The sequence below is a fragment of the Pinus tabuliformis genome, chromosome 5_1, assembly GCF_031772625.1.
Source record: "Pinus tabuliformis cultivar Carrire ecotype Pingquan chromosome 5_1, CPIR1, whole genome shotgun sequence".
Classification (NCBI taxonomy): Eukaryota; Viridiplantae; Streptophyta; class Pinopsida; order Pinales; family Pinaceae; genus Pinus; species Pinus tabuliformis.
Genome location: NC_142305.1, coordinates 881,253,045 through 881,278,614, shown reverse-complemented (window position 1 = coordinate 881,278,614; position 25,570 = coordinate 881,253,045). Strand labels below are relative to the sequence as shown.

Below are 25,570 nucleotides of genomic sequence, written 5' to 3'. Positions count from 1 at the left end.
CACAACGAAGTATATGTCATGATGGGAGTTGACCAAGAACATCAGGGCCCCCACAAGTTGATGATACATGGTAGGGTTCGCTAATCCGGGCCCAACAAGACTTCCACCTAGCTTCTTAAAGTTGAGCTCCATCGGAGTAGTCACGAACTTGCAATCCACTACTCCACATCTCTCAAGTTGTATTTTCCTCGAGAAAGGAAAATCTCACCTGGCTTTTCCCAGACCTCCAGCCCTAGGAAGTAATGCATTAGTCCTAGGTCCTTCATCTTGAATTCGGAAGCCAACTCCCTCTTGCATTAATGAATGAGAGGGTCCTCACCTGTCAGAAAGAGATCGATCATCCACATAAAGGACAAAAATGAGAGGCTTGTCCTTTTTAGCCTTAAAGTATAGGTTCGGGTCAACATTGCTCCTTGTAAATCCCAACTTCATAAGATAGCTATCAATCCTCTCATACCAAGCCCCAAGGCCTTGTTTCAACCCATAAAAGGCTTTCTTCAACCTGCATACATGTGTCTCACGATCTTGAACTTCGAACCCCTCAGGCGGTTCCACATAGACTTCCTCTTTAAGCGAACCTTGCAAGAAGGCAATTTTGATATCCATCTAGTGTAGGCTCCATCCTTGCGAGGCAACAAGGGCTATGATCGAATGAATGGTGGTATATTGGGCAACCAGTGCAAATATCTCATCACAGTCTACTCCTTCCTTTTGAAAGAAGCCTCGAGCAACAAATCTGGTATTGAACTTCTCAACACTCCCATAACCTCCATGTTTGATCTTGTAAAGCCATTTTGAAGTGACCACAAACTTATACTTGGGTCTAGGAACCATATCCCAGACATAATTTTTCATGATCAACTCATACTCCTCGTTTATCGCATCCTTCCAAACTTGGTGTTTCATAGCTTATTCAAATGTGCAAGGCTCAAATTGTACAATGATACTCATGGCAAGTAAGTACGCTTGGTACTTATTTGGTTTCTTGCTTTCACGAAATGTCCCCCTCGGTGCAATATGTTTCTCAACATCTTCAAGAATATCTTTGAGCCACAAAGGTCTTTTTTTTGAAGTAGTGGGCTCACTAGGAGGTGGATCAATGGGATCCATTGGACCTTACATCAGGGATCGGTTCATTAGACAGAGGTTCACCCTGCTTTTTTGTATCAACATCATCATTGTCCTTCCTAGGGATAGGAAGATCTTGAATCTTTCTAAGAGCAAAATTTTCATCGAAAGTGACATCATGACTTAATTCCACTTCCCTTTGATTAGGCACATAGATTCTATATGCCTTCGAAGTTTCACTGTAGCCCACAAACGTTCCTTTCTTCCCAGATGCATCTAGTTTGTTTCTTTTCTCTTTCGGCACATGAAAATATATGGCACAACCAAAAATTCTAAAATGAGAAACATCAGGTTTCTTACTGGTGAATACTTCTTCAGGTGTTTTGAAGTCCAAAGCTTGATATGGGCATCTGTTTTGGACATACACAACGGTGTTGGCAGCGTCTCCCCATAAGAACTTTGGAAGACCTTGATTATGAAGCATAGCACGGGTGGCTTCTATGATAGTACGATTCTTCCTTTAGGCAACACTATTTTGTTCATGAGTATATGCAGTAGTGGTCTCCCTTTTAATGTCTGCTTCTCTACAATATTCTTTGAATTCATTTGACTCATATTCTGTCCCATTATTGGTCCTCAATATTTTGATCTTCTTCCCTATTTGATTCTCGACAAAGGCTTTGAAAGAGTGGAACCATTTGAATACTTCATCCTTCTTCTTTAAGAAATAGATCCATGTTTTGTGAGAGAAGTCATCCACAAAATTAACATAGTACAAATATCCACCCAAAGTTGTCACAGGCAACATACATGATAGATCAGAATGGACCAATTGAAGAATATCAGTTGTTTGAGTTTCACTTGAGGGAAATGGTCCCCTTGTATGTTTTCCAGCTTCACATTGCTGACAAACACCTTCATGATTTAAGTTGAATTCGGGCATACCTGTGACCATCTTCCTTACATCAAGTAAGGCTTTGAAATGAAGGTGAACAAATCTTTGGTTCCATAATTCGGATTGAGAAGTCTCACAAGTCATTGCTCCCAACAAACTTCCTCCAACATTACAGAGACCTTCAACCCTGAATCCAAGAGTGAATGCATCTCTTGGTTTCCTTTGCCAAACACGAACCTTCCCATCAATGAATGACACCTTGAAACCTTTATCTTCATTGCAGAAATAGAGACCATTTTTTTTTAGATCAGGTACATATAGTAGTTCTTGTAAATGAAGAGTTTGACCTTGATTTATGTGGAGAGTAACAATCCCAATTCATTTCACGGGAAAAGTGGCATTATCCCCAAGTATAATCTTCATATTCGTATTCTTTTCAATCAAGTTCGAGAGAGCTTCTTTGTACCCAGTGAAGTGCCTTGAGGTACCACTATCAATCAACCAATGATCCAATGTATCCAAAGGAGAGGCAGTGGTGAGGGCATAAATAAGATAAAATTCTTTTTGCTTTACAACATTAACTTCTTCATACTTGGAGTTTCTCGACTTCTTGGGAGGATGACCATTTCCATTTCGAGTAGCAGTAGTATTCCTATTTCCTTTTTTATTGAACCCATTGTTCCTTTGATTGCCATTGCCCTTGAAGTTGTTGTATTTGTTGTCATCATCTCTTGGAGTATCCTTCTTGTGAGGGCATGCTCTAGCAAAGTAACCAAACTTGTTACAATTGAAGCATCTTCCTTTTCTTCCTTCTTTGAATCTTGACTTGAAACCTCGTCCTTGATTCCTTGGACCAACGGTGTTCCTCCTCCCTCTTAGAATGAGTGGAGAAGGCGCTATGATTGTTTCGATTTGAGGGCTTGTCTCTTTCCATCATCCTTATTTCTTCCTGAGTGCATCTAGCCAATAAATCATCAAATCCCCAAATCCTGTCATTGTTGAGTATGGTAGTGTTGAACACATCCCATTCTCTTGTAAGGCCTCCAAGTGCAATGAGAGTGAGCTCCATGTCACCGATGACTTCTTTAATAAATATGAGATCATTCTTGATCTCGGTAATCCTCATGATGTAGGATTGGATGGATTCTCCTCCTATCGATCTTGATGTCTTTCAATTTGTTCTTGAGAAAGAGAACTTGATTTGCATTATTTACTTTGAACATCCCAACCAGCTTGTCATACATCTCCTTAGATGTTTCCAATTCATAAATATAGGCAACCAAAGGCTTGTGAATAGAATCAACAATGATTTTCTGAGCTTTAACCTCACCTTTCTTGTACTTTGTTTGTGCAGCTGTGGATGCATTTGAAGGAGGCTCCACTATTCTTCCTTTGGCATAGTCCATGTCATCATTTTCTTCCAATGTCAAATCTAGAGTCATCTTCCATGCATAATAGTCAGATTTGTCCTTCAGCTTGTACTCAGATTTGAAGAAAGATGTAGTCGTCATTGGGACTAGTTCCAAGTCCTTGTCCAACGACTTCCCTTAGTGATTGCTTTTCCTCACTCTTGCTTGGGCTTTGTCTTTGCCTGAGATCTGGTTCTAGGTTAATTTTAGATAACAATGGTATGTTCTATGCTTTAGCACAATTTACTTCAATGTTCCTTATTAGCCCAATGACAATGATCAATTATATCCAATAGAAATCACGTTAATTTAAACACATTGACAATAAATGTAGATAGAACATAAAAACATGTGCAGAAAACAAGCCAAGACAAGAGGACACAAGATGTGGTGGATGCCAGGGAAAAACCCCAATGTGGGGAAACCCTTTGATCAAATATTCTTATTATTCTTGAATAGATCAGCACGGAGAGAGAGTACAAATATCAAATTAACTTACCCAAAACAATTCTGTCAAATCAGCGGTCAACAACAGTCGACTGCAGCTCTAACCGAAATTCAACGGTGGTCAAAGCAACTCCAAAATTTCCTCCTAGCAGCGTGGTCAACAATAGATAAATTTGGCCTTCCAAGAGGGTCAAAATCAGTAGAAAACAGATCGGTTAAACCAGTCAATGGAGAGAGAAAATCCTACTGTAAATTCTGTAGTCATATCTGAAGTCAACGCTGAAGTGAAATCGGTCAACCTGTTCCAATCACCTCGAAAATAGTGCCAATCAAAGCGGTCTTAAAAAATCGAAATTCTGCCCACAAGAATGAATTCAACGCTCGTCAAAATCACCCAAGTCGACACTGGTCAACACTTTCCCGTTTCCTAAAATTTTTGGCCTCCAAAACAATCCTGAAATTCGTCGTCCTTTCACATGTGTGAAGTAGGGAACACTGCCTCCAAGCTGTACGAACCAATCAAGAGATGTGTGATGAAATCAGTGATGTCCAAATTAGGAGAGAGGTCATTTCTATTTATACACTTCGTTGAGGGTGAGGAGACACATCTGTTGGGCTAATGAGCCTACATTTCACGGAGGCTGACCTTGAGAATTTGTGCATGAGAGAGAATAAATTCAAAATTCCGTTTTTGCCTATCAAAATGAGATGATACTTATATCAAAATTGGACCTCTCGAAAAGAGGATTCCAATGCAATAATCATCTCCACCATATGAGCTGTCCTGACTCGTTAGGTGGAATTTGGCCCTAGTTGCCAATTTTAGAAAGAAACAATCTTTCTTCGTCCTCTTCCTTCTTCGCTAGCCTTCTTGCTCTTCTCCTTTGCTTGAATGAGTGAGTGATGTATGTGTTCAAAGGAGGTGGAGTTCCCTCCTTTATATAGGCTTCTAAAGGTGGACGTGGCTCCTCAAAATAGGCCGACTTTTCAGCTGCCATGCCAACTTCGTCTTGAAGGGTATTTTGACACTTTTAATGACAAAAATAATTTTCTTTACAAGTTACAATGTGCCTGATGGGGTCTTCAACATATGATAATGACTCTTTTGACTTCTTGAACTAGGACAAATCCTAGAAGCACCCAATGGGTGCTTGACCTCTAAAATAAAAGACTTTGAGGTTGAAACCCATGCTCCAAAATAACAATAATAGTTTTTATTTTATTTTACAATATACAAGGATCAAAAGTACATTTCGTATTTATGAATACCGAACCTAGTTACACATTTTTCAACTCTCCCTCTTAACTTGGGAGGTATTCATAAATGGTACAGGAACATTCTTAATCTGAAGAGATGTCATAAGAAGGCCAGATTGGTAACCCATTTGTTTAGCATCATAACAACCAACATTGTCACATAGGAAGGCCTTGACTAACATCTCTATCTTTCCGCGATATCATATCACAATGCTGGTCAGACCAATGATTTATGGACACCATCATCATTGTCTCTGAAGGCACATACCCCACCCGGGTGTTCACAGAGTATGTCCTTCCTTGGACTATTCTTATCTTGGATAACTAGTCCTCAAAGAATATCGGTCCTCGACTACTCTTATTTTGGATGCCCTACCTCATCCTCAAAGAGTATCAGATGCCAGGTGCTAACCCAATCCTCCATTCTACCTTCCCAAGTGAAGACGATAATGATGTGCCTGTCTCTCCCTCTCATTTAGGGAGGATATGTCAACCAAACCTAGCTTGTCCCTCAAATACACAAGCTTCTTATTAGGAAGACATTTTGTCAATATGTCAGCGACTTGCTCATCGGTGGAGATATACTGTAGTTGTAACACACCATCTTGTACTAGCTTCCGAATGTATATATGAATGTTCTCCTTCAAATTTTACACCTGACTATATATATCTTTTTTTTAATAGTATATTTTTATATGGTTTTTTTCTTTAATTTTTTTTTAATCTTTATATGTATTTTTTTCTTTTCTTTTCTTTGACTATATTTTTTTTCTTTATTTTATTTTTTTGTTTAACGGCCAAAAGCCTTTGACGAATTAGCGACAGAGAAACTCCCAAAAGTGTAGCGAAACGCTTTAATCTCGACGACAACAATGTTGACGAAACTGGATGGCCAAGGGGGAGAGCATGACTCTGTGCCACAATGGAGTGGCGAGACGATTGAACTGCTCTGATACCAATGTAACGACCACTAGTCATATATGCAGCGGAAATATTAAAATACTTCGTAGAAAAATGCATCCATTGTAGGACAGTAAGTGTAAATTGTATATTATATAAAGAATTGGTGTAGGATGATACAATTGAGAATGAAGGTCCTGTATATATAGCCAGGGAAGTACCGTTTCACTAACGGTTATGTCCTTAGGGACTCACCTTTTCATTAATTGCTAACTAATTAATCATTAATCTTATTTGTTGTCTTTTACATTATTTGTGTTTATTTTTATATAAATTTAGTTTGTTACATTGCCTTCACATTCAAAAAGCTTTGTCCTCAAATCTTACTGATGACAGATCAGATCTCTTCTGTCATTCGAAATATTTCTCATTTCTGAACTTTCATCTTTGTTGATAGAAGACAGTATGATGTTCTGAGTGATAAACATAATTGTTGTATTGAAAACGGATCAGACCATCCTAGATTAATCTTCTAGGAAATCTTCTGACCCTTGGAGATATGTGCTGAATATTTATCGTATCACTGTAGTGAGCTTAGTTTAGTATTCTTTGGAACATAAGTTTGTTTATGTTCTATGTTATATAGATTTGTAGATTTATTAAGGCGTCTACTCTTGTGATTTGGATGTAGATAATGAATTTTTCTTGTTTGAACTTCCTTAAACGTTTTTATGGCAGTTTCCTGATTTCCATCAAGCATTGTTTGTTGACTTAAGTATTGAATCCTTATTTGGGGTGTCCTCTGTTTGAACGACAACCTCTGAATGCATTTTTACTTCAATAGGGTTTGGATTTGCCTGAATTGCGAGATTAGTGGTATTGATGTTTGTTTCTTCAGTTTGGATTGCTACATCTGGAGATTTTGATGCTTCCTTTGCGACAACTTCTTTGAAACTATTCGTCAATGATTTATTTTCATCCTTAAGTTTTTTAGTCCGTTTGAGCAGTTTTTGATTATGATTTTTGAGACGTAAGCATTCCTCATTCTTTGAGTCAACTTTATTTTGACCTTTACGCTTCTTGTCTTTTAAACACTTGATTTTTTCTACTAATGTTTGGTTAATGCTCTTTAAACGTAAATTTTCTTCTTGTTCTAATAAACGCTCCTTTGATGCTTTAGCTTTCTTGACTTGTTTGAGTAGTTTTTCTTGGTAAACTGAAATTTCTTTGTCTTTGCTGCAGATGACTTCTTCAAGCTCTTTTTGCTTCTTTCATATAGTTTTTTCGTTATCTTGAAACATCAAGTCTAAGATATCCTTAAGGTCTTCTAATGAAGATTTTATTGATTTTGATTTACTTGTTATGTCTCGAAATGTGACCATCTTCCCTTTATAAGGAAACATCAAACCTTGTTTCTCTGTGTTTAACATGAATGTACCCAAATCTTTAAACCAGGGTTGACCGAGTATGATGTTTGTCTTTTTATCCATCCTTACAACATGAAATTGAGATATGTACTCATATTGGCCTATTGTCCCTTGTAGATCACTAATTTTATACTCTTTTTGGTCAAAAATATTTTTCTTTACACCAATGCTTAGATCTAGAATTAATAGTTGATTTGCCAAGTTGATGTTGATATAGTTTTTATCGTTGCTTGGGTTGATCGTGACATTAACTTCTCTTCCTTGGATACTTCCTTTTGATGTAATTATTATGTGATCTATAACTGAAAGACCATTATAGGAAAACCTTTCTTCCTTCATCATTTTAGAATTGAGCTCCATAATTTTTTTTCAATGATTGATCCCATTTATTTTGTCGAGATGACTTGAGGTATTATGTAATCTAAATATATAAAATTCCTTTTAATCTGATGGGTTGTGAACACTTAGCTATCAATTGGAATATTCTCCAGAGATACGCTTTCATGTAACCTTCTTAATTTTTAATATATATATATATATATATAAACTTTGTATTCTCTCCTCTTTGTTTTTGACTTGAACTTTTCTTTAAAATACCCCTTTATAATATAAAACTTCTCTTTATGTATCTTTTATTTACCATTCACATATAGAGTTTTTGTATTCCTTTTGTTTTTCTTTTACCTTGAAAATACCATGGACAATTACCATGGGTTGCTAAAACCACGGGATTGTAAACCACTTAAGGAAGAATCAAGATAATATTATATACTCTTCCTTCTCTTACCTATAGTTTTAAAGATATTTTGAAAGATTCCCTCTTAACTTTATCATGCACTTTTTATCAATAATGTAGAACCTTTTTATATATATGAATGTTCTCATTCAAATTTTACACCAGACTATACATATATATCTTTCTTTTTTTAATATTATATTTTTATATGGTTTTTTTTCTTCAATTTTTTTTTTAATCTTTATATGTACTTTTTTTCTTTTTTTGACTATATATATATATATATATATATATTTGTTTAATGGCCAAAGGCCTTTGACGAATTAGCGACAAAGAAACTCTCAAAAGTGTAATGAAATGCTTCAATCTCGACAGCAACAATGTTGACGAAACCTGGATGGCCAAGGGCCTGGATCAGAGAGCATGACTCTGTGCAGCAGTGGAGCGGCAAAAGGATCGAACTGCTTTGGTACGAATGTAACGACCACTAGTCGTATACACATTGGAAATATTTAAATACTTAGTAGAAAAATACATCCATTGTAGGACAGTAAGTGTAAATTGTATATTATATAAAGAATTGATGTAGGATGATATAAATGAGAATGAGGGTCTTGTATATATAGCCAGGCAAGTACCCTTTCACTAACGGTTATGTCGTTAGGGACACACCTTTTCATTAATTGCTAACTAATTAATCATTAATCTTATTTGTTGTCTTTTACATTATTTGTGTTAATTTTTATATAAATTTGCTTTGCTACATCCATCCTCGAAGATGGTGTGCTGTCCCACAAACTATTAGGCGTACTCTCACTCTTCCATCTGGCATGCCACCCAAGTGCCTTTATTCAACTTCTCTAATTGTGTGGCACATGTCCTCTCATATTCCCAATTTCACTTTCATGTGCTGCGGAAACATTAAAATACTTCGTAGACAAATACATCCATTGTAGGATAGTAAGTGTAAATTGTATATTATATAAAGAATTGATGTAGGATGATACAAATGATCATGAGGGTCCTGTATATATAGCCAGGGAAGTACCCTTTCACTAACAGTTATGTTCTCAGGGACACACCTTTTCATTAATTGCTAACTAATTAATCATTAATCTTATTTGCTGTCTTTTACATTATTTTTGTTTATTTTTTTATAAATTTAGTTAGCTACATCCATCCTTGGAGATGGTGTGCTGTCCCACAAACTATTAGGTGTACTCTCACTCTTCCATGCTGGCATGCCACCCAAGTGCCTTTATTCAACTCCTCTAACTGTGTGGCACATGTCCTCTCATATTACCAATTTCACTTTCATGTGCGCCAATGTGGTTGCTAAGATCCACTACTACTCAACATGTGTCTGGGTTCACCACCAACCTCGCTGAGGTATGCTTCCTTAATCCTAGCATCCTCAAGTCAAGTGCTTGTCCTTAAAACAGAAAATAGTCCCAAGCTCCTAGGGCTGAGTGTGCTCAACTAATTTTCTAGTTCTACTCCTAGGTAGGTATCTCTCTTAGTTGAGCAATAGACTCCCCCCATTGTGTGCACCCAATGGGTTAGTCATCATGCCAATTAGGGTAACATCCTCCTAGGTAAGGTTGCTATATTAGCACTCTAATCAAGGTCTAGCATCCATCTAAACTTGAGCCATCAACATGTCCATGAAGTATCACGAAAGGGCGGGGAGATAACACTCTCCTTGCAAGGTGAAAATACTTTTGGAGTAGTCCCACAAGCTAACAGGATATCAAACTTTATAGAAATCCTATTTATAGATTTGATGTTTTTCCTCAATTTTTTCTTGGGTTCCTATTAACTAGTTGCTTTGATCAACATTGTTATTGTTATCCTGTTTAAAATTCTAGTACAATGTTCATCTATTGTAAAGAATTCCTATTTTGGCAGTAAGACATCCACACATCACTTTGTGGGCATACTTGAGATTAACTTGATGATGTACACAGGGATGATGTCTAGAATGATACTTCTGTTCTCTCTGTGGAAACTGGGTAGTGGCTTTAATTGGCAGTCTACCGACAATTGTCACTACTAAATTTCTTGAGGTTCAACATCCTCCTTTAGATTGATTTTGATTTTTGAACATGGATGTTTGAGCTGGCATGTTTGATATTAGTGAAGGAATTAAGGGTGTATAATTCTAGTTTATTTTCGTTGAGGATGGTGTGAATATTGGATGGGATTTTAGTATGTCGGAGGACATAACTGTCTTATGTAGCGTAGTAACTGTGTGTATGCTGTTTATGTATGACACTATTTTTGGGTGCATTGATTTTCTATGCAATATCAGTGTAAATTATCGCTGGACATATTCATGTATCCTCACACACTTAACACAATTCCTTAGAGTTATTTAATTGCTGATACTCATAAATTTACACTTGACATAGTATGCAGTGGGTTTTGTTTTCACGATATCAACCACAAAATTTAGAATTTACAACTGGATATTGCTAATGAAGAAAATGCTTGTTTGCAGGATGGTAGTCAACATAATCTATCAAATGGAGTTCCCAAAATAAGGCAAGCTAGTGGGATGACTGTAGTAAATGCTTCTGGAAAGGACAGACTGGGATCTGCTCAAAGTGCATTGAACATTTCTGTTGCAGAAGCACTACGCGGCATGCAACTGTACTTTGCTCTCTGCACCAAGGTTTTGAATGCACTTCTCTTTCTGCAGTAAGACCTGTCAGGCATCATTTCATATTTTTAGACAACCGTTTTTGTGTTTGGGTCTTACTTTTTGAAATGGATTTTCCATTATGGGTTTGAAAGTTTTAAGCTCTTACAAGTCTTTTGTTTTTTGTTTGAAGAAACATACCCTTGTTCAGCAAATTTTCAGTGCATATAAAAATGCACCCAAGGCTGCAAAGCAGGTTAGGTTTTATAAAGGTTTAACCAAAATACTCTTTGTTAGCTTATAAAGGTCTTTATTTTCAATTTTCATCTTTTATTGTGTTACAGGTTTATTTTGATTAGAAAAATATATGATAGAAATTGTCAGCCTTATAGATATAAGACCTATATATGGTGAATTTAACTTTGGTGCAGGCAGTTCATCGCCACATCCCTATCTTAATACGAACAATACGGTCATCACCAGAGTTACTGCATATTATATCTAATCCTCCTGAAGGGAGTGAGAATCTTCTTATGCAGGTTTGTTTGGTTACCTTGTATTTTGTTCTGCTTTATTTGAAGCAGGTTAGCATTATATTGTTTCAGAGATGCTTTTTCATTTCCAGCTGGGATCATATTCATCCTGCACGAGATGCTTACCTAGTTGATCTATAGCAGGTGTTACAGATTCTAACTGATGGTACCAGTCCGCCTCCTGAGTTAATTGCAACTGTGAAAATATTATATGAGACCAAGTTGAAGGTCATATGTGATTGATGTTTTCTTTTTGTCTATCTCTCTTTATATTGATGTTTTCAGAAAATCATTTATATAATTAATATCCCAGTTCAAATCCACTTAAAGTTTTATTTTTCTTTTCAGGATGCAGGAGTTCTAATTCCAATATTGTCATCATTAACAAAAGATGAGGTGAGGTTCTGATGACTTATGGTCATTACCATTTTATTCTCCTATATTTGTTTCATAATTATTTGTTGCTTCTATATTCTGTTCTTTCATGTAAATATTTGATTATATAGAAGTTTTAGTCAGATGGTAGCAGGTGATTGTAAAATTCAGATAAAATGTTCTTAGAATTTAGATGGTTTTTAATGGTCAACTCTTGGAAAGAAGAACTATTTTTAATATTCAAGTAACCAATAAATGGTTATTGGGGCTGGAAATTACAGAAAATCAGTGAGTGTCTAAGGCATTGCCATTTTAAACTAAACCTAATACTTAAATGGAAGTAGTAACAAAAAGAGTGAAAGCTAAAACATTTCTTAAGTAAATAACTGTCGACCATTGAAGTATTTTCTCATTGTCTCCAACCATTAAGATGCATAAAGTACAGGATGTTTTAATTAAAATACATTTGGAGCAATGAAAGATATTCTTACCATGTCCAACCTCCAAAGAGACTCCAGGATATGTTCAAAAGTGCTGTTTGACACTGGGCTCTCCTACTAAGTTCTAGGCAGTATACTAGAAATATATATGTAAATATTTAGGAGATGGTGGAAGTAGATGAAGTGTCACTCCTCTCATTTGAGGCCAACTTGTGCTTCTGTTCATGATGAAGTTGTAGAGGAGGAGGGGTATTTGATTGTCAACACAAGATTTAGTTTATAGCAATTAAGGAAATGGAAACTCAATCACAACAAAGGAAACTCAATTAAAGGAAATATAGGTAATGGAAGTACTATGTGCACTTAACCATGTTGACAAAATCAAGTTGCAAACAAGACATGCTAAAAATGGAATCACTACTCTACACAATCAATTTTATAATGACGACAAAGTTTCACTATGAAACATCACAACACATTCAAATCTATCATTTAGCATGCAAAATCACAAAGGACGGAGCATCAGCAATTGTAATGCTGCAATCTTTTGTTATGAGTAATTAAGGAAAAGAACCACCAAAGCAAGTCTAGTGTAGGAGTGCAAAGTCACACGAACAACTTTAGGGATTAATGTAGGATTAGAACCTCCAAGCAGGATTTCATTGAGAAAGAACCACAGATAAGAGGAACAGTTCATGGGACAATTGCAAAAGCAACATTATATCCTAATGACAAGGATCACTCAATCTGGCAAGTACCACATTTTTGTATCATGCAATAAGGGTAGACTGTAGTGTTGTGTGATTTTGTGGAGAGAGATGATTCAATTGCAAGTGGGGCTAAAGGAAGTAAGGTGGATCCCGCAATGACCTAATTAGGGGTTCAATAACACATTTGTGGCTCCTAACGTGGCTAGGGGATTGATTAATTGCTGTTGATGTCATAGGGGTAAATTTTTGGTGAATATAAGAAAAGCTCATAAGCTTAAATTGCCAACAAAGGGAATGGCTAGAACATATAAAGCAAGATGAGATGATATTAGCTTAGAAGATCCATTGTAACTTCCACAAAGTTGTATGATTTGTATGTTGGTGTGTCTAGTGCACAAGGATGTATGGGTTTTGCTCAAGGTCAATATGGTTGTGGCAAGCCTAAAATTTGTTTTTATATAAATTGTCAATTAGTTGTTGATTGGACAGTTCAATATTTATATCTCTATTATTCTTGAATCACAACCCACACAGACATATGGCCACCAATTTTCTGTTCCAATTTATTAATGTGTGGTTCCTTATCTCTTTCCTAAAATCATGTTCTATGTTGTTTGGTAGTTATTATCTTAAACTTGGCTTGGATGAACAATTATTCCCAATAGTCTATATAAGATAAGATAATATACGATAATATAAGATAGTCATCTATTCCTGTTTTAAAGGATCAATTGGAATAGAGAGAACGAAAACATATTTGCAATTGTAAAGAAATCGATTTTATGTTATTGTGCACCAGAGGCAAATATGTTAGCATATGACACAAAATTATGTGAGTGTAATATCATCAGGGTATTAGTGACTTGTGACCAATGTAGTATTTCTTATTAAGGTTAGGGGTTAGGGGGTGAAACCAATATTACCAGCTGAGGGAGTAATTCCCCATTGGAGAAGCCCAACAAACCCTAAGGAGACCCCTCTTCCACTTGGAAAAATCAAATTTTGCACATGGAAAAATATTATTATTTTTTCTGGTCCAAGTCAACATGAAAACTACAAGTTGACCTAGTGTTATCCTTATATTTGGCTATGGTCAAATCTATTAGGTTGAGGGAATAACTTCATTGATGATTACTTCATTAACTCGAACTATGCATATATACAAGAGGATGCCTATTCGTTTCATCTGAAATGTGGGACTCTTAGTCTTCCTCATGACTCCTCATTTGGTCCACCAACCACTTTTAATAGTGACAAAAAATCCCAAAGGAATATAATTCACTTGTTTCCCCTATAGATCTTCAAATATTTCCCGAGTCACACAATTTTCTTTGTTGTTTCTTTAGCTGCTACGTATTCTACCTCTGTTGTGAAAAATGTTGGAATTGACTGTTTACATGACTTGCAAGAGACAATTGATGATCAAATACTCATGAGATAGCCTGAAGTCAACACTCCATTTTATTTATTCCCATCGAAGTCTAACTTAGAACATCCAATCAAATTTAAGTCATCCACCTTGGAATACTTGAGTCCAAAATCTTGAGTTCCCTTCAAGTATTTCATAACTCTTTTAGTAGCATACCAATGCCCTTCACAATGATTTTTCATAACCTTGGTGTAATCTGAACAACAAATGAAATGTATGGTTTGGTGTTGGTAAGGTTGCATCCTCAAATTCATTTCCTTCTTTTGATGTGAGCTTCAAATTTTGTTTCATTGGAGTAGAAAGAGAGGTTGCATTCAACCATGCCAATTTTTTTCAACAATTCTCCGATGTAGTTTTTTTGAGACATGAATATGTACTTTGGATGTTGAGTCATTGAAATGCTCAAGTAATATTGAAATGTCCCAAATCTGTCATCTCAAAGCCCTTCTTCAAACCATTCTTTATGAATGCAACATAGCTCATTGTTCCCTATTGCCAATTTTTTTGATAAATAGAGTTGCATTATGAAGGTTAAAGTGTTTGGAATTCAATTTCAGAAGATGCTTAGTTAACTCTTCATGCCAGGCTTGCAATGTGTGTTTCATACCATGTAAGGATTTAAGAGTTAGCATACATTTTGTTATTTCCCCTTCAACACAAAACATTTTGGTTGAGACATGAATACATTCTCTTTCAAGTCTCCATTCAAAAAAGCAACCTTCACATCCATTTGATGGACTTTTCTGAAGCGAACAAAGTTCCTTCTATAAATTAATTATTCAAGAAAACTAGGAATATAAAGATATCCATGAGGATACAAATATTATATATTAAATATGAGAATGATAATGATATTGATTTACAATGAGAACAAGAGGCTTGCTTATATATCACGCAAGCATCTCTTCATGAAGAGTCATGTTCTATTAGACATGCCTCTTCAACCTAATTATTAGCTTAACTTAACTATTATTTATGATTATTATCTTTTACATTATATTTATATTATTTATATATTTTATTCGTTACATTGCCTCCTTCCTCAAAAAGCTTTGTCCTCAAAGCTTGTCGATGAAAAACGCTTGATCTCTTTTTCGGCTTTGAAAGTCTTTCTGTTTTGGAATAGTCATCCTCGTCGATACAAGTTGATATGATCTTCTTAGTGACAAACAAAATTGTCGCACCGATAAGGGATCAGACCACCCCAGATTAATCTTCTGTATAGCATTCTGATCACTGGAATTTTGTGACGACTTGTTAGCATAAGACTGGATTGAGATTACATCACTATTATCCGGAACATCAGTTTGTTGCTTCGGTTCTGACTTGTTCAAATATGTAGCATGGTTGATTCGTCTGTTCTCATGATTCAGATGCCGATATGGAACCTTTTTTGTTTGATTTTTCCTTACTGGGCATGCGGCAATTTTTATATTTTCTTCTGGCGAAGATGTTGAGTTATGAAACATTCATTGGGGATGTTCATCGTTTGAATTGCAACATCCACGCGCGTCTTTTCTTCAACTTGCTTGTCTTCTTCCTGAGTTGTGACATTCACTGAATCGGTATGTGTTGCTTTGTCATCAACTTGAATTCCTACATTTGATGCTTCCTTCTTGATAAGTTGTTGTACCTGGTTTTCTAATGACTTCTTATCCTTCTTTAGTATCTTAATTTGCATCAGCAGTTTTTCACTATGGTTTTTAAGTCTAGAAACTTCTTCATTTTTGTCAATAGTGATTTTGTCAATTTCATTTTGCATATTTTGTAATACTTTTTTACTTTCTTGAGAAATTACTTTTGAAATATCCGATACATCTTCTAGCGTTACTGAATTAGGTTTCAGTGTAACATCTTGGAGCGTTATTTTCTTCTTCTTGTAAGAAAATGTTAAAAACTTTTTCTTAGTATTTAGAATAAAGGAACCTAGAGTTTTCATCCATGGTGATCCCAAAACAATGTCACTATCGTTAAAAGATAGGGTTTGCACGGTGAATTGTGAGGTAAAAGTATAATCTCCAATATTTAGGTGTAAATTGCTTATATCGTATTGTTTGCCAAAAAAAATTGTTTCTAACTATATTTGATTCAGGAATCACCAATTGATTAGCACATTTAGGACTAACATAATTACTTCTTTCAGTAGGACTGATAGAGATTATGATGTCTCTTCCTGCGAGTGATCCTATGATGTTAAATAGTGTGCGAACACATGTACTATGGGTTTCAGGAAACCTTTCATTACTAGTCTCCATTTTTTCCTTGATGTTTTTACGTAAACAATATATATGTCAACTGGAGCTATTTTTATTATAAAATATCACTTATTTCTCCTATATATATTTTTCAAATATCTCCTCTTCTTTTATTATAAAATATCACTTATTTCTCCTATATATATTTTTCAAATATTCTCCTCTTCTTCTTCTTTTTTTGGTTCGCTCTTTTAATAAAAAATTTATATAATAATAATTAATATATATTATAAAATTATAATTATATAAAATTTATATATACTTTTCTGAAATTCACTTTTCCTTTTATATGTAAGTATATAAGGCTTATATAGTATCCTTTTTTATAATTATAATAATATTTTTTTCTCGGAAAATTTGGATGAGACGTGACTCTTGGTACGGTCACAATCTTTAGATTTGAACGATTAAAATTATTTAGATCACACTTTTTTTTCTCCAATGTTATCAAAATATCTTTTACTTTTAAAATACCATGGGCTATTACCATGGGTTGTTTTTAAAACCTCCTGTAAAAAGTAATATTTGCCTTTCACGTAAGACCTTTTGTATTCTTGTTTCTTTAACTTTTAAAATACCATGGGCTATTACCATGGGTTGTTTTTAAAACCTTCGTTAAAATGCTCTGCACGTAAAATGTAAAACGTATTCCTTTTGCTTTTTGTTTTTTCTTTTTGTTTTTTCTTTAACTTTTTAAAATACCATGGGCAATTACCATGGGTTGTTTTTAAAACCACGGGCTTCTCCACGTAAAAAGCTTTAAATATACTTGGTATGAGATTTTGTATCCGTTTTGTTTTTGTTTTTTTACTTTTTATTTTCTTCTTCTTTTTTAATTTATTTACTTATATTTTTTTTTTTGGTTATTTTTTTTTAATGGCCAAAGGCCTAAAAATGGAGAATCTCCCAATATATAGCGAAACGCTTCAATTATGACAGCAACAAGGTTGATGATAGGTTGATAGCCAAAGGCCTAGTGATCAGCCAAACGTGGCTCTGATACCAAATGAAGCGAACAAAGTTCCTTCTATAAATTAATTATTCAAGAAAACTAGGAATATAAAGATATCCATGAGGATACAAATATTATATATTAAATATGAATAAGAATGATAATGATAATGATTTACAATGAGAACAAGAGGCTTGCTTATATATCACGCAAGCGTCTCTTCATGAAGAGTCATGTCCTATTAGACATGCCTCTTCAACCTAATTATTAGCTTAACTTAACTATTATTTATGATTATTATCTTTTACATTATATTTATATTATTTATATATTTTATTCGTTACAGAGGATATGCAAGTTGTTTTCATCTTTGTCATATCCTAATCCTCATTGATTTTTGTTACTTTGGAGTTCTTCCTGCGGCTTGATGATTGGTTTGGAAGAAGCAAGTTCAATTTGATTATGAACAACTTCTACACTTGAAGTTGTTTGGATGAGTGATGTGGAATCAACATCTTTATCTTCATCTATATGGATGAAAGACTTGGAAGCATCACTCTTTTGTTGCAACTCATATCTTTGTAGTTGCGACTCCAGTTGAAGGAACTCAATTGTTTCATGTGCTTGTTGTAGATTCATTGAAATATCAAAGAGTTGCTTTGCTGATTTGCACCATGTTTTCAGCAGTTGAGAGGATCAAATTGTTAAGAATTTGTAACAACTGAATGCTTTTCACCATGTGAGCTTGCTGGAACTCATGCTCGCCTGCTTTCAATACTTGTTGAATTTTTAGAACTCGCTCGCTTGAATGCTTGAGCTTGCCTTCTTGAACTCACGCTCGCTTGTTGTAGATATGAACAGGCTCGATTGTTGTTTGAATATTTGCTTTCGTTAAATTTGAACTCACTTAGTTTCAGGCTTGCTTGATGTTGTGGACTTTGCACTTGCTTGAACTCACACTCTTGATTGATCAAAAGAAGGGTGTCGAATACTATCAAGAATGCACCCAAGAGAAACGCTTACTATGATTTTAATGACAGTTAAAAAACAATGGATTCACTTGGTTTAATCGATTCCCTATCAATTCAAAGCCTGGGTGTTGGGTTCAACCGAGAATGCACCCTTACAATGCAACTCAAGTTGACTTTGATTACAAGTTGACTTACAAAAAACAAATTTATTTGCAAGTTATACAATTACTAATTGTCGTTAAATGTGGATGTAGACTTTGCCTTGCAATGCTTGAGTTTTCATCTTCATTAACTCGATTTGCCTTGAGCGAATGAAATTTCTTGTTGATGTTGCCAACTTTGCTTATGTGTTGTAGCTGCGCAAATGCATGTGATTGTTTGTGCTTGATTGAATGCTCGTTGCAACTTCTTAATTTCAAGTGTTTTGATTAATGTGCGTGTTTCATTCACTTGCTTTAGACTCCTTGTGTGTGTTAGATAAGTTAATTGTAGTGTCAAAACTAGACACGAAACATGCACAATCAATCACTACACAAGGTGTACCTAAAATCCCCTTATTCAGTTTCAGATGGATCTAGGACACTTCAACACCACGAAAAATATGTCTTTATTAAGTATTGAGTACATCAACCTTCACCTTCACAACATCACCATTGAAAATTTTCAAACAAAAAAAAAACTCATACTCGCAAACTCTAGAAGCAAATTGTCATTACTTCCTCTACGCTTCTCCTCGATGGCTCACCACAGGTTGTGAATTCGATCTTCTTCCACGCCAGACAGAATTCACGCCAAATATGCACACTTACAACTCTTTGGAATACACAGAGCGCGACTCTAACAGCAACATAATGCATTTTCGACCCTTTCCATCTCTTGGTCTGTGATTTAATGTTTATCGCACTGATGTTTCGATACATATATGGAAACATACATCGAATTATTTTCTCCTATCGAAAATCTCATCGCTCACTCCTTAGCTAAAAATATCGGCCTTTTTCGAAACAGAATACAGAAATTTCATGAAAGCAGCATGGCTCTTTCTCTGCCGCAACCTCCACATCGCACCAGTAGCCAACGCGACCTCATTAAACATGAGGATTGAGTATGGCGTTTTTTGCAGACGAAAAGGCAGCAAACGATGATCTAAAAGAGAAGAATTAAGCATTGATTACTTGGAGTTGTTTGAGGGCTGCGACCATGGCCTAGACTTCCCCTACATTAGCCTTCTGATACACTTGGGGATTCAACGAAATACAACCATGCTTCGCAAGTGATGGTTGAGTAACCTACTCCATTTCAAACTACAAAATATTGTCTAACCAGCGTGCTTGCAATTCAGATCATTTCTATCCTCGAAGATCATTCTTCAACTTGCTTGAAAATTACTCCACACACAGACCTCCAATGAATTTCATGGACAACCCTCTTTCAAACTCATGTTTCCAAACATCACGCCTTTTCCATGCAACATCAAATTCCAACACTATGCTATATTTCTTCAGTAGGGATGACAACAACAGGAAGCCATGGACGCTTTTAATTTTGGAACGCTACCCTATTTTGAGGAGCCATGTCCACCTTGAGAAGCCTATATAAAGGAGGGAACTCGACCTCCTTGAGACACATCATCACGTACTCATTCAAGCAAAGGAGAAGAGCAAGAAGGTTAGTGAAGAAGAAAGAGGATGAAGAAAGATTATATTTGGGCTAATTCTCTCACATGTTGGAAGAAGAGAAGCTAGGGTTTGATGCTTCAAGGTCGAAATTCTCTATCTAATGGAAGAGGATCAAATATGTTGGAAGAAGGGTCTACTAGGTCACCTACTAGCCCTAGGCAAGGAAGTAAGGCAAGCGAAGTTGTTGGGTGGCCTTGGAAAGCTAATTTCACTCACATGTGGATGTTGTAGCAGTTGCAGGGGGCCAAAATTTTCAGACCTGTAGTAGAGGCCGAAATTCTAAAGCTGGGGGTCGAAGTTGTGTTGTTGGGAGAGATTTGACTGGGTTCGACTTGGACAAGAGAAGCACATCATTCAAAAAGGTTGGACTTGGTCTTGGAGGGTATTGGTCATGGTCTAGAGGTCTTGGAACTCGCCAATTGAAAAATCTATAAGAAGAGAAGATATTTTGCGGATTTTCCTCTCAAGTGGAGAGGTTTTTGCCCTGGCTTGTAGCCTACATTCTATGTTCTTGTGTACTATTGTTCTTCGTGTTTTGGTAGTGTTTTGATCATATTCGAACATAATAATAAGTGAAGAAGCTAATAAGTAAGAATAGGTAAAAAGACGGCACAAGCAGATATCATAGAACCAGAAATAATCTTAACTATTACCCTATAGATTTCTCAACAAATGTAGATGATATGGATATTTTATATGATTTTGAATTGAATTTATCTACCAATTTTGAACCAACTTCCTTTGAAGAAGTTGCTTCTCAAAATGAGTGGAAAGAAGTAATGCAGGAGAATGGTGCTCTCATCAAGAATGGGTCGCGAAAGTTGGTCGACCCTCCATTTGGAGCAAACCCAATCAGTTGTGGGTATACAACAAGAAGTACAAATCATATAGTTCACTTGAAAAGCACAAAGCAAGGCTCATCGCAAAAGGATTTGCACAAAAAAAAGCACGAAGCAAGACTCATGGTAAAAAGATTTGCACAAAAAAATCACAAAGAAAGACTCATGGCAAAAGGATTTGCACAAAAAAGGGCTCATCAGTGCAGGATTTCTTAATCAAATAACATCAACAAGCCATGAGAAAGTTGAAGACAAATCCACATGCAAACATTGTCAAAGAAAAGGTAACATGGAAGATCACTGTTTTGATCTCCATCCTTGTCACCATTGTGGCAAGCATCATCATTCATCAGAGAAATGCTGCCTACAAGACCAACCTGCCAGATTAAAGATCAATTATGCATGGATTGATCCTTGGGAATGGTCGTCAACAGTAAAACGATTGTATAAGTTTTACAACAGAATTCAATCTCAACTATTGCAGCCAACAGTCAATTGAAGATGGTACTCTCATGCACCTGAAAGCGGGAGTACACCAGTGAAACTCTCCTACACCTAAAGGGGGGGAGTTCAGAAATCAAGTGCAGATGATTGTCTCTCCTTTCAGCTGACAAAGGGGGGAAATGATAATGGAATTAAGGGTGGTTGTCAGACTGAAAGTCTCGACAACATCATCAAAAGTAGCCAGTGGGCATCTTCAAATCAGCTAGTGGGCATCATCAACAAATTAGCCAGTGGGCATCGTCAAATTCGCTAGTGGGCGTCATCAACATTTTGTCAATGGACAAAGGATGCTGATTGAAAGCAAAGGACGGATGGATCCTTTTGCAGCTTGGCACATGATGGGGTTGTCAAGAAAAAATTCAGAGATGACTCAGACTTGCAGCTGACTCATGTTCTCTTTGGATTAGAATTTTTTCAGCATCTAGTTTTTGGTGGTGTTTTCAGGCAGTGTTTTTTGAGGATCAACACTTTCAGCGTGAGGACTTGGAGATGGTACCAGGTTCTTATTTTGGACTTATCATTGAAAAATTCCGAATGTATTCCCTATATCAATCAATACCTGGTGGTGTCAAAAGGGCAGCAGGAGGTTTGGAAGCCTCACTGACACTGGCATTCTAGAAATCACCATCATCAAAAGATCAAATTCTGGAAACCACCTAGTCGTGAAAATCCCAGCTCGTCCCCTCACTGTTATATGGTATTAGATCAATCTATCATCCACTTTATCCTATATGGATTTAAAACTACTATCCTCACGTTTTAATTTTCATTTGTAAATGAACTCTATTCATTTGATGTGGTATCAGAACCATGTTCTCCTCCAGCCTTTGGCCACACTTTTATTAATCAAACCTTTGGTCAAATTTTGTTTCCCTTGGCAACATACTTGCAAGCTTTTGGCCACACTCATTTATACGGAGTTTTTCTGATTACCAGATCTTTAGCCTTAATTTTATGGCCATTCAAATTCCGAAATTCCAATGAAGCAAAGATTATTCTGTTGAAAATCAAAGAAATATGAAAGTCAACTAAATTTACACAATTCAACCAATCTATGAAGGATCTGTTGCAAATATCTAAGTGCATGTTATGAACATAAATATATATAAAATAATTTAAATAATGATTTTAGTAATTAATCAATAGTAAATGAAGAGACATGTTTCAATGAATACATGTGACCTCTTATGAAGGGGCAGTCCCGTGTATACAGGGCCCATCATTGTACAATCAATCATCATATCAGATTTTCTATTATGAAATTTTTATATGCATTTTATATATTGATATTGTCCACATGGATTACTTTATATTTCCGATATTCTAAATATTTTGTATGTGAGCAAACCTTCTTTGTCACATTTTGTATCAGAGCTTCATTTCTGATCCGGCCTTTTGGCCACACTCTTATCAGGCACATTTTAATCTAGCATTTTGTCACAAGAACGGTCAGAGTTTATCTAGTCTTTGAGCTTTGATCAAAAATATATTGACCCTTGGTCAATTACAGTTAATTTTTTTTCTTTCTAGAAGCATTTTTTTGCTTCAAATAAAAGAGAATCAGAATCAAGAAAATGAAAAAGGGTGCAAACAGTTCCAAAGAAATTAAAAAATTGAGAAAAAGAAGAAAAAAGAGAAAGAAAGGAAAGAAAAGAAGAAAAAGAAATCAAAGTGCACAGTCTGCTACTGTGGGATTCACCACACCACCGTATTTGCTACCACCATTTCACAGTACAGACATGTAACCAACAGTGTATGGCCACCATCTGCCATTACTCTGTTTTCTGTAGAGCCTCCATCAGACAGAGATTCTCGGTGACCACAGTACTATGAATCTGTACAACATATGATCAATTACAGCACAATTAATTATTGAATAATTATAAAATATTAAAAGCTCGTACAATGAATTTAAACCATTGTAACGTTGCCATTAACACTTAACAGCTCATTTTGTGTCCTACGTACAGCTGTTGTGCACCAGCAAATTAATTGAAAGACACTCACTGTATTGATCCATATTGCAGTGCATCTGTACAGCCCACGGTCACATCTTTAAAAATCATTAATGCATACATACTGTCTGTACCATTGCTCTCTCTACAATCTCTGTCAGTGCTGTGTGTCATACTTTTAAACACATCATATTAAATGTTTTTATAGAGAAAGGTTTATTGAGGAAAGGAAAAAGAAATCGTGGAAATATTAGGTGTTACTAGAAAAATTAAAGAGAATATACCATCCAAGAAAAGTTATGAAAGGAGTAATTTAAAACCCTATATATACATATATATATTTTGTGGAATTATTAGAAGGAGTTACAGGTGCTGGAAGCAAGAGAAGTAAAAGGAATAATTTCAATTCGAGACATGTATAAAAGAGGCCTTATTATTATATATAGTGATATTTTTGTAATTTGTGCACCAACTAGTAGTAAAACAGGGGAGTTGGAGAATAAGTGAAACTGTAAACTATCAATTCCATATATAACTCAACATTTTGGACTAAATGTCCTTTTTGTGAAATGGAGTATGAGTTTGAGTTGTGAATATAAGTTTAGCTTTTGTATTATGAATTGTAACTACTAATTTATGTTCTTCTTCAGGTGTTGCCCATTTTTCCTAAACTTGTTGACCTTCCCCTTGAAAAGTTCCAGGCTGCACTCGAACGAATACTGCAGGTAAAGTTATCACTCTGTACTCAGGGCTGGTTAACTTACCTTATCTAGGATTTGCTTTTTATTTCATAATGTGATATTCTGTGCAGTTTAGTTGTACCTGAACCTAATTTGAAAGTAGTTGTTGGCATTCAAATTGGTGGATGAAATGATTACTGAATTGCATGGATAATTAAAAGTTAAAGATAGTTATTCAACATGGATTACAGTTGACAACTTTGTTAATGTAGAAATTTGTTTTCTGTGTGTACAAAAGGGTTATATTCTTGAATTATTTTTTGCAAATTATTTAAGATATTCAATTATACCTGTATATTGGTATTTCATATATATTTTTCAGCAGTTTTTGTAGCTGTCAATCACATTATCAATAGTTCTCTCAAAGCAAGACTGCAGCGTTTTGCCTCTCTTCTGTATGCATGGACGATTGTAATTGACTTGCTGCCTGTGTCCCCTTTCCAAATGATCACCAGGATGTTAATTTTTCAATGTTCTATGCTGTAACAATCACTTTTACAATTTCTTCTCACAGTAGCAATCACTTTTCCAATTAAATTTCAATCGCCCAATAATAGTAAGCAATTGTAGATAGAACAGTAAACAATATGCAAAATAGAAGACAGCCAAGATCAATGAGACACAAAGATTTAATCATTTAGGTCAAAGACTAGGGAAAAACCCCTCAAGTGGTAAACCCAACCAGATTATTCTTATATTAGATGTTCATCAAATGTTCAGGAGAGATACATAGTCCAAGTACATCAACAACCAGTCAAAGGTCAAAGCCTTGACTTTCAAGTCAACCAATCCAATATCCAATCAAATATGAGAGAAGAAGTCAAATCTGGTCAAAGCACAAGTCTGCAATTTTTGGCCCTGTTCAAAGTCAAAGTCAAGAGAAGTCAAAACAGCCCTAACCAGTACAAAGTCAATAGTCAAATCAGCTTCAAAAAGTTAAGTCAAAACAGCAAAGAATTTGGCCTTCCTGTGTTGGTCAAACCCAGTCAAAACAGTCCAAGAAATCTGCCCACAAATTCTGGTCAAAGTCAATGTCAACCTGTGGAAACCCTAGCTTCAGATCTGTGGTCAACACTGGTCAAATTGCCCAGAAAAATTTGGTCTTCCTCACCCTGAATTCCGCCTTCCAAAACAGATCCAAAAACCAAGTCAAACCTTGTCAATTCACCTAAGGTCAATGCTGGTCAAAAGTACCAAAACAAAAAGTCAATGCAGTCAGCAGAAATGTCCTCTCTCTCCTTTGCATGTGTGAACTCAGAACTTGGACCCTGCAAATTCGGACGAGATCGAACCAAATGAAGAAGGATGAATGTGTGTAATGATGCCTCCAAGGAATGCCAAGCTTAGCCTATTTATATGTGGTTTAGGAGGTTGAATTTCCTCATCTAGGCCACCTTGTACTTTTGAA

The 25,570-nt window shown here is 35.7% G+C and overlaps 1 protein-coding gene across 5 annotated transcripts in view; it reads left to right on the top strand.

Annotated features, from left to right (window-relative positions):
• LOC149167636 (uncharacterized) overlaps nt 1-25,570 on the top strand; it is a 246,829-nt gene that overhangs the window by 118,422 nt on the left and 102,837 nt on the right. For all 5 annotated transcript variants that reach the window (XM_089433059.1, XM_089433060.1, XM_089433063.1 and 2 more), the window contains exons 15-20: nt 10,640-10,813; nt 10,974-11,036; nt 11,212-11,319; nt 11,458-11,541; nt 11,662-11,709; nt 24,073-24,147. In XM_089433059.1, coding sequence (XP_089289185.1) covers nt 10,640-10,813; nt 10,974-11,036; nt 11,212-11,319; nt 11,458-11,541; nt 11,662-11,709; nt 24,073-24,147 — 552 coding nt within the window. The remainder of the gene's footprint in view (nt 1-10,639; nt 10,814-10,973; nt 11,037-11,211; nt 11,320-11,457; nt 11,542-11,661; nt 11,710-24,072; nt 24,148-25,570) is intronic.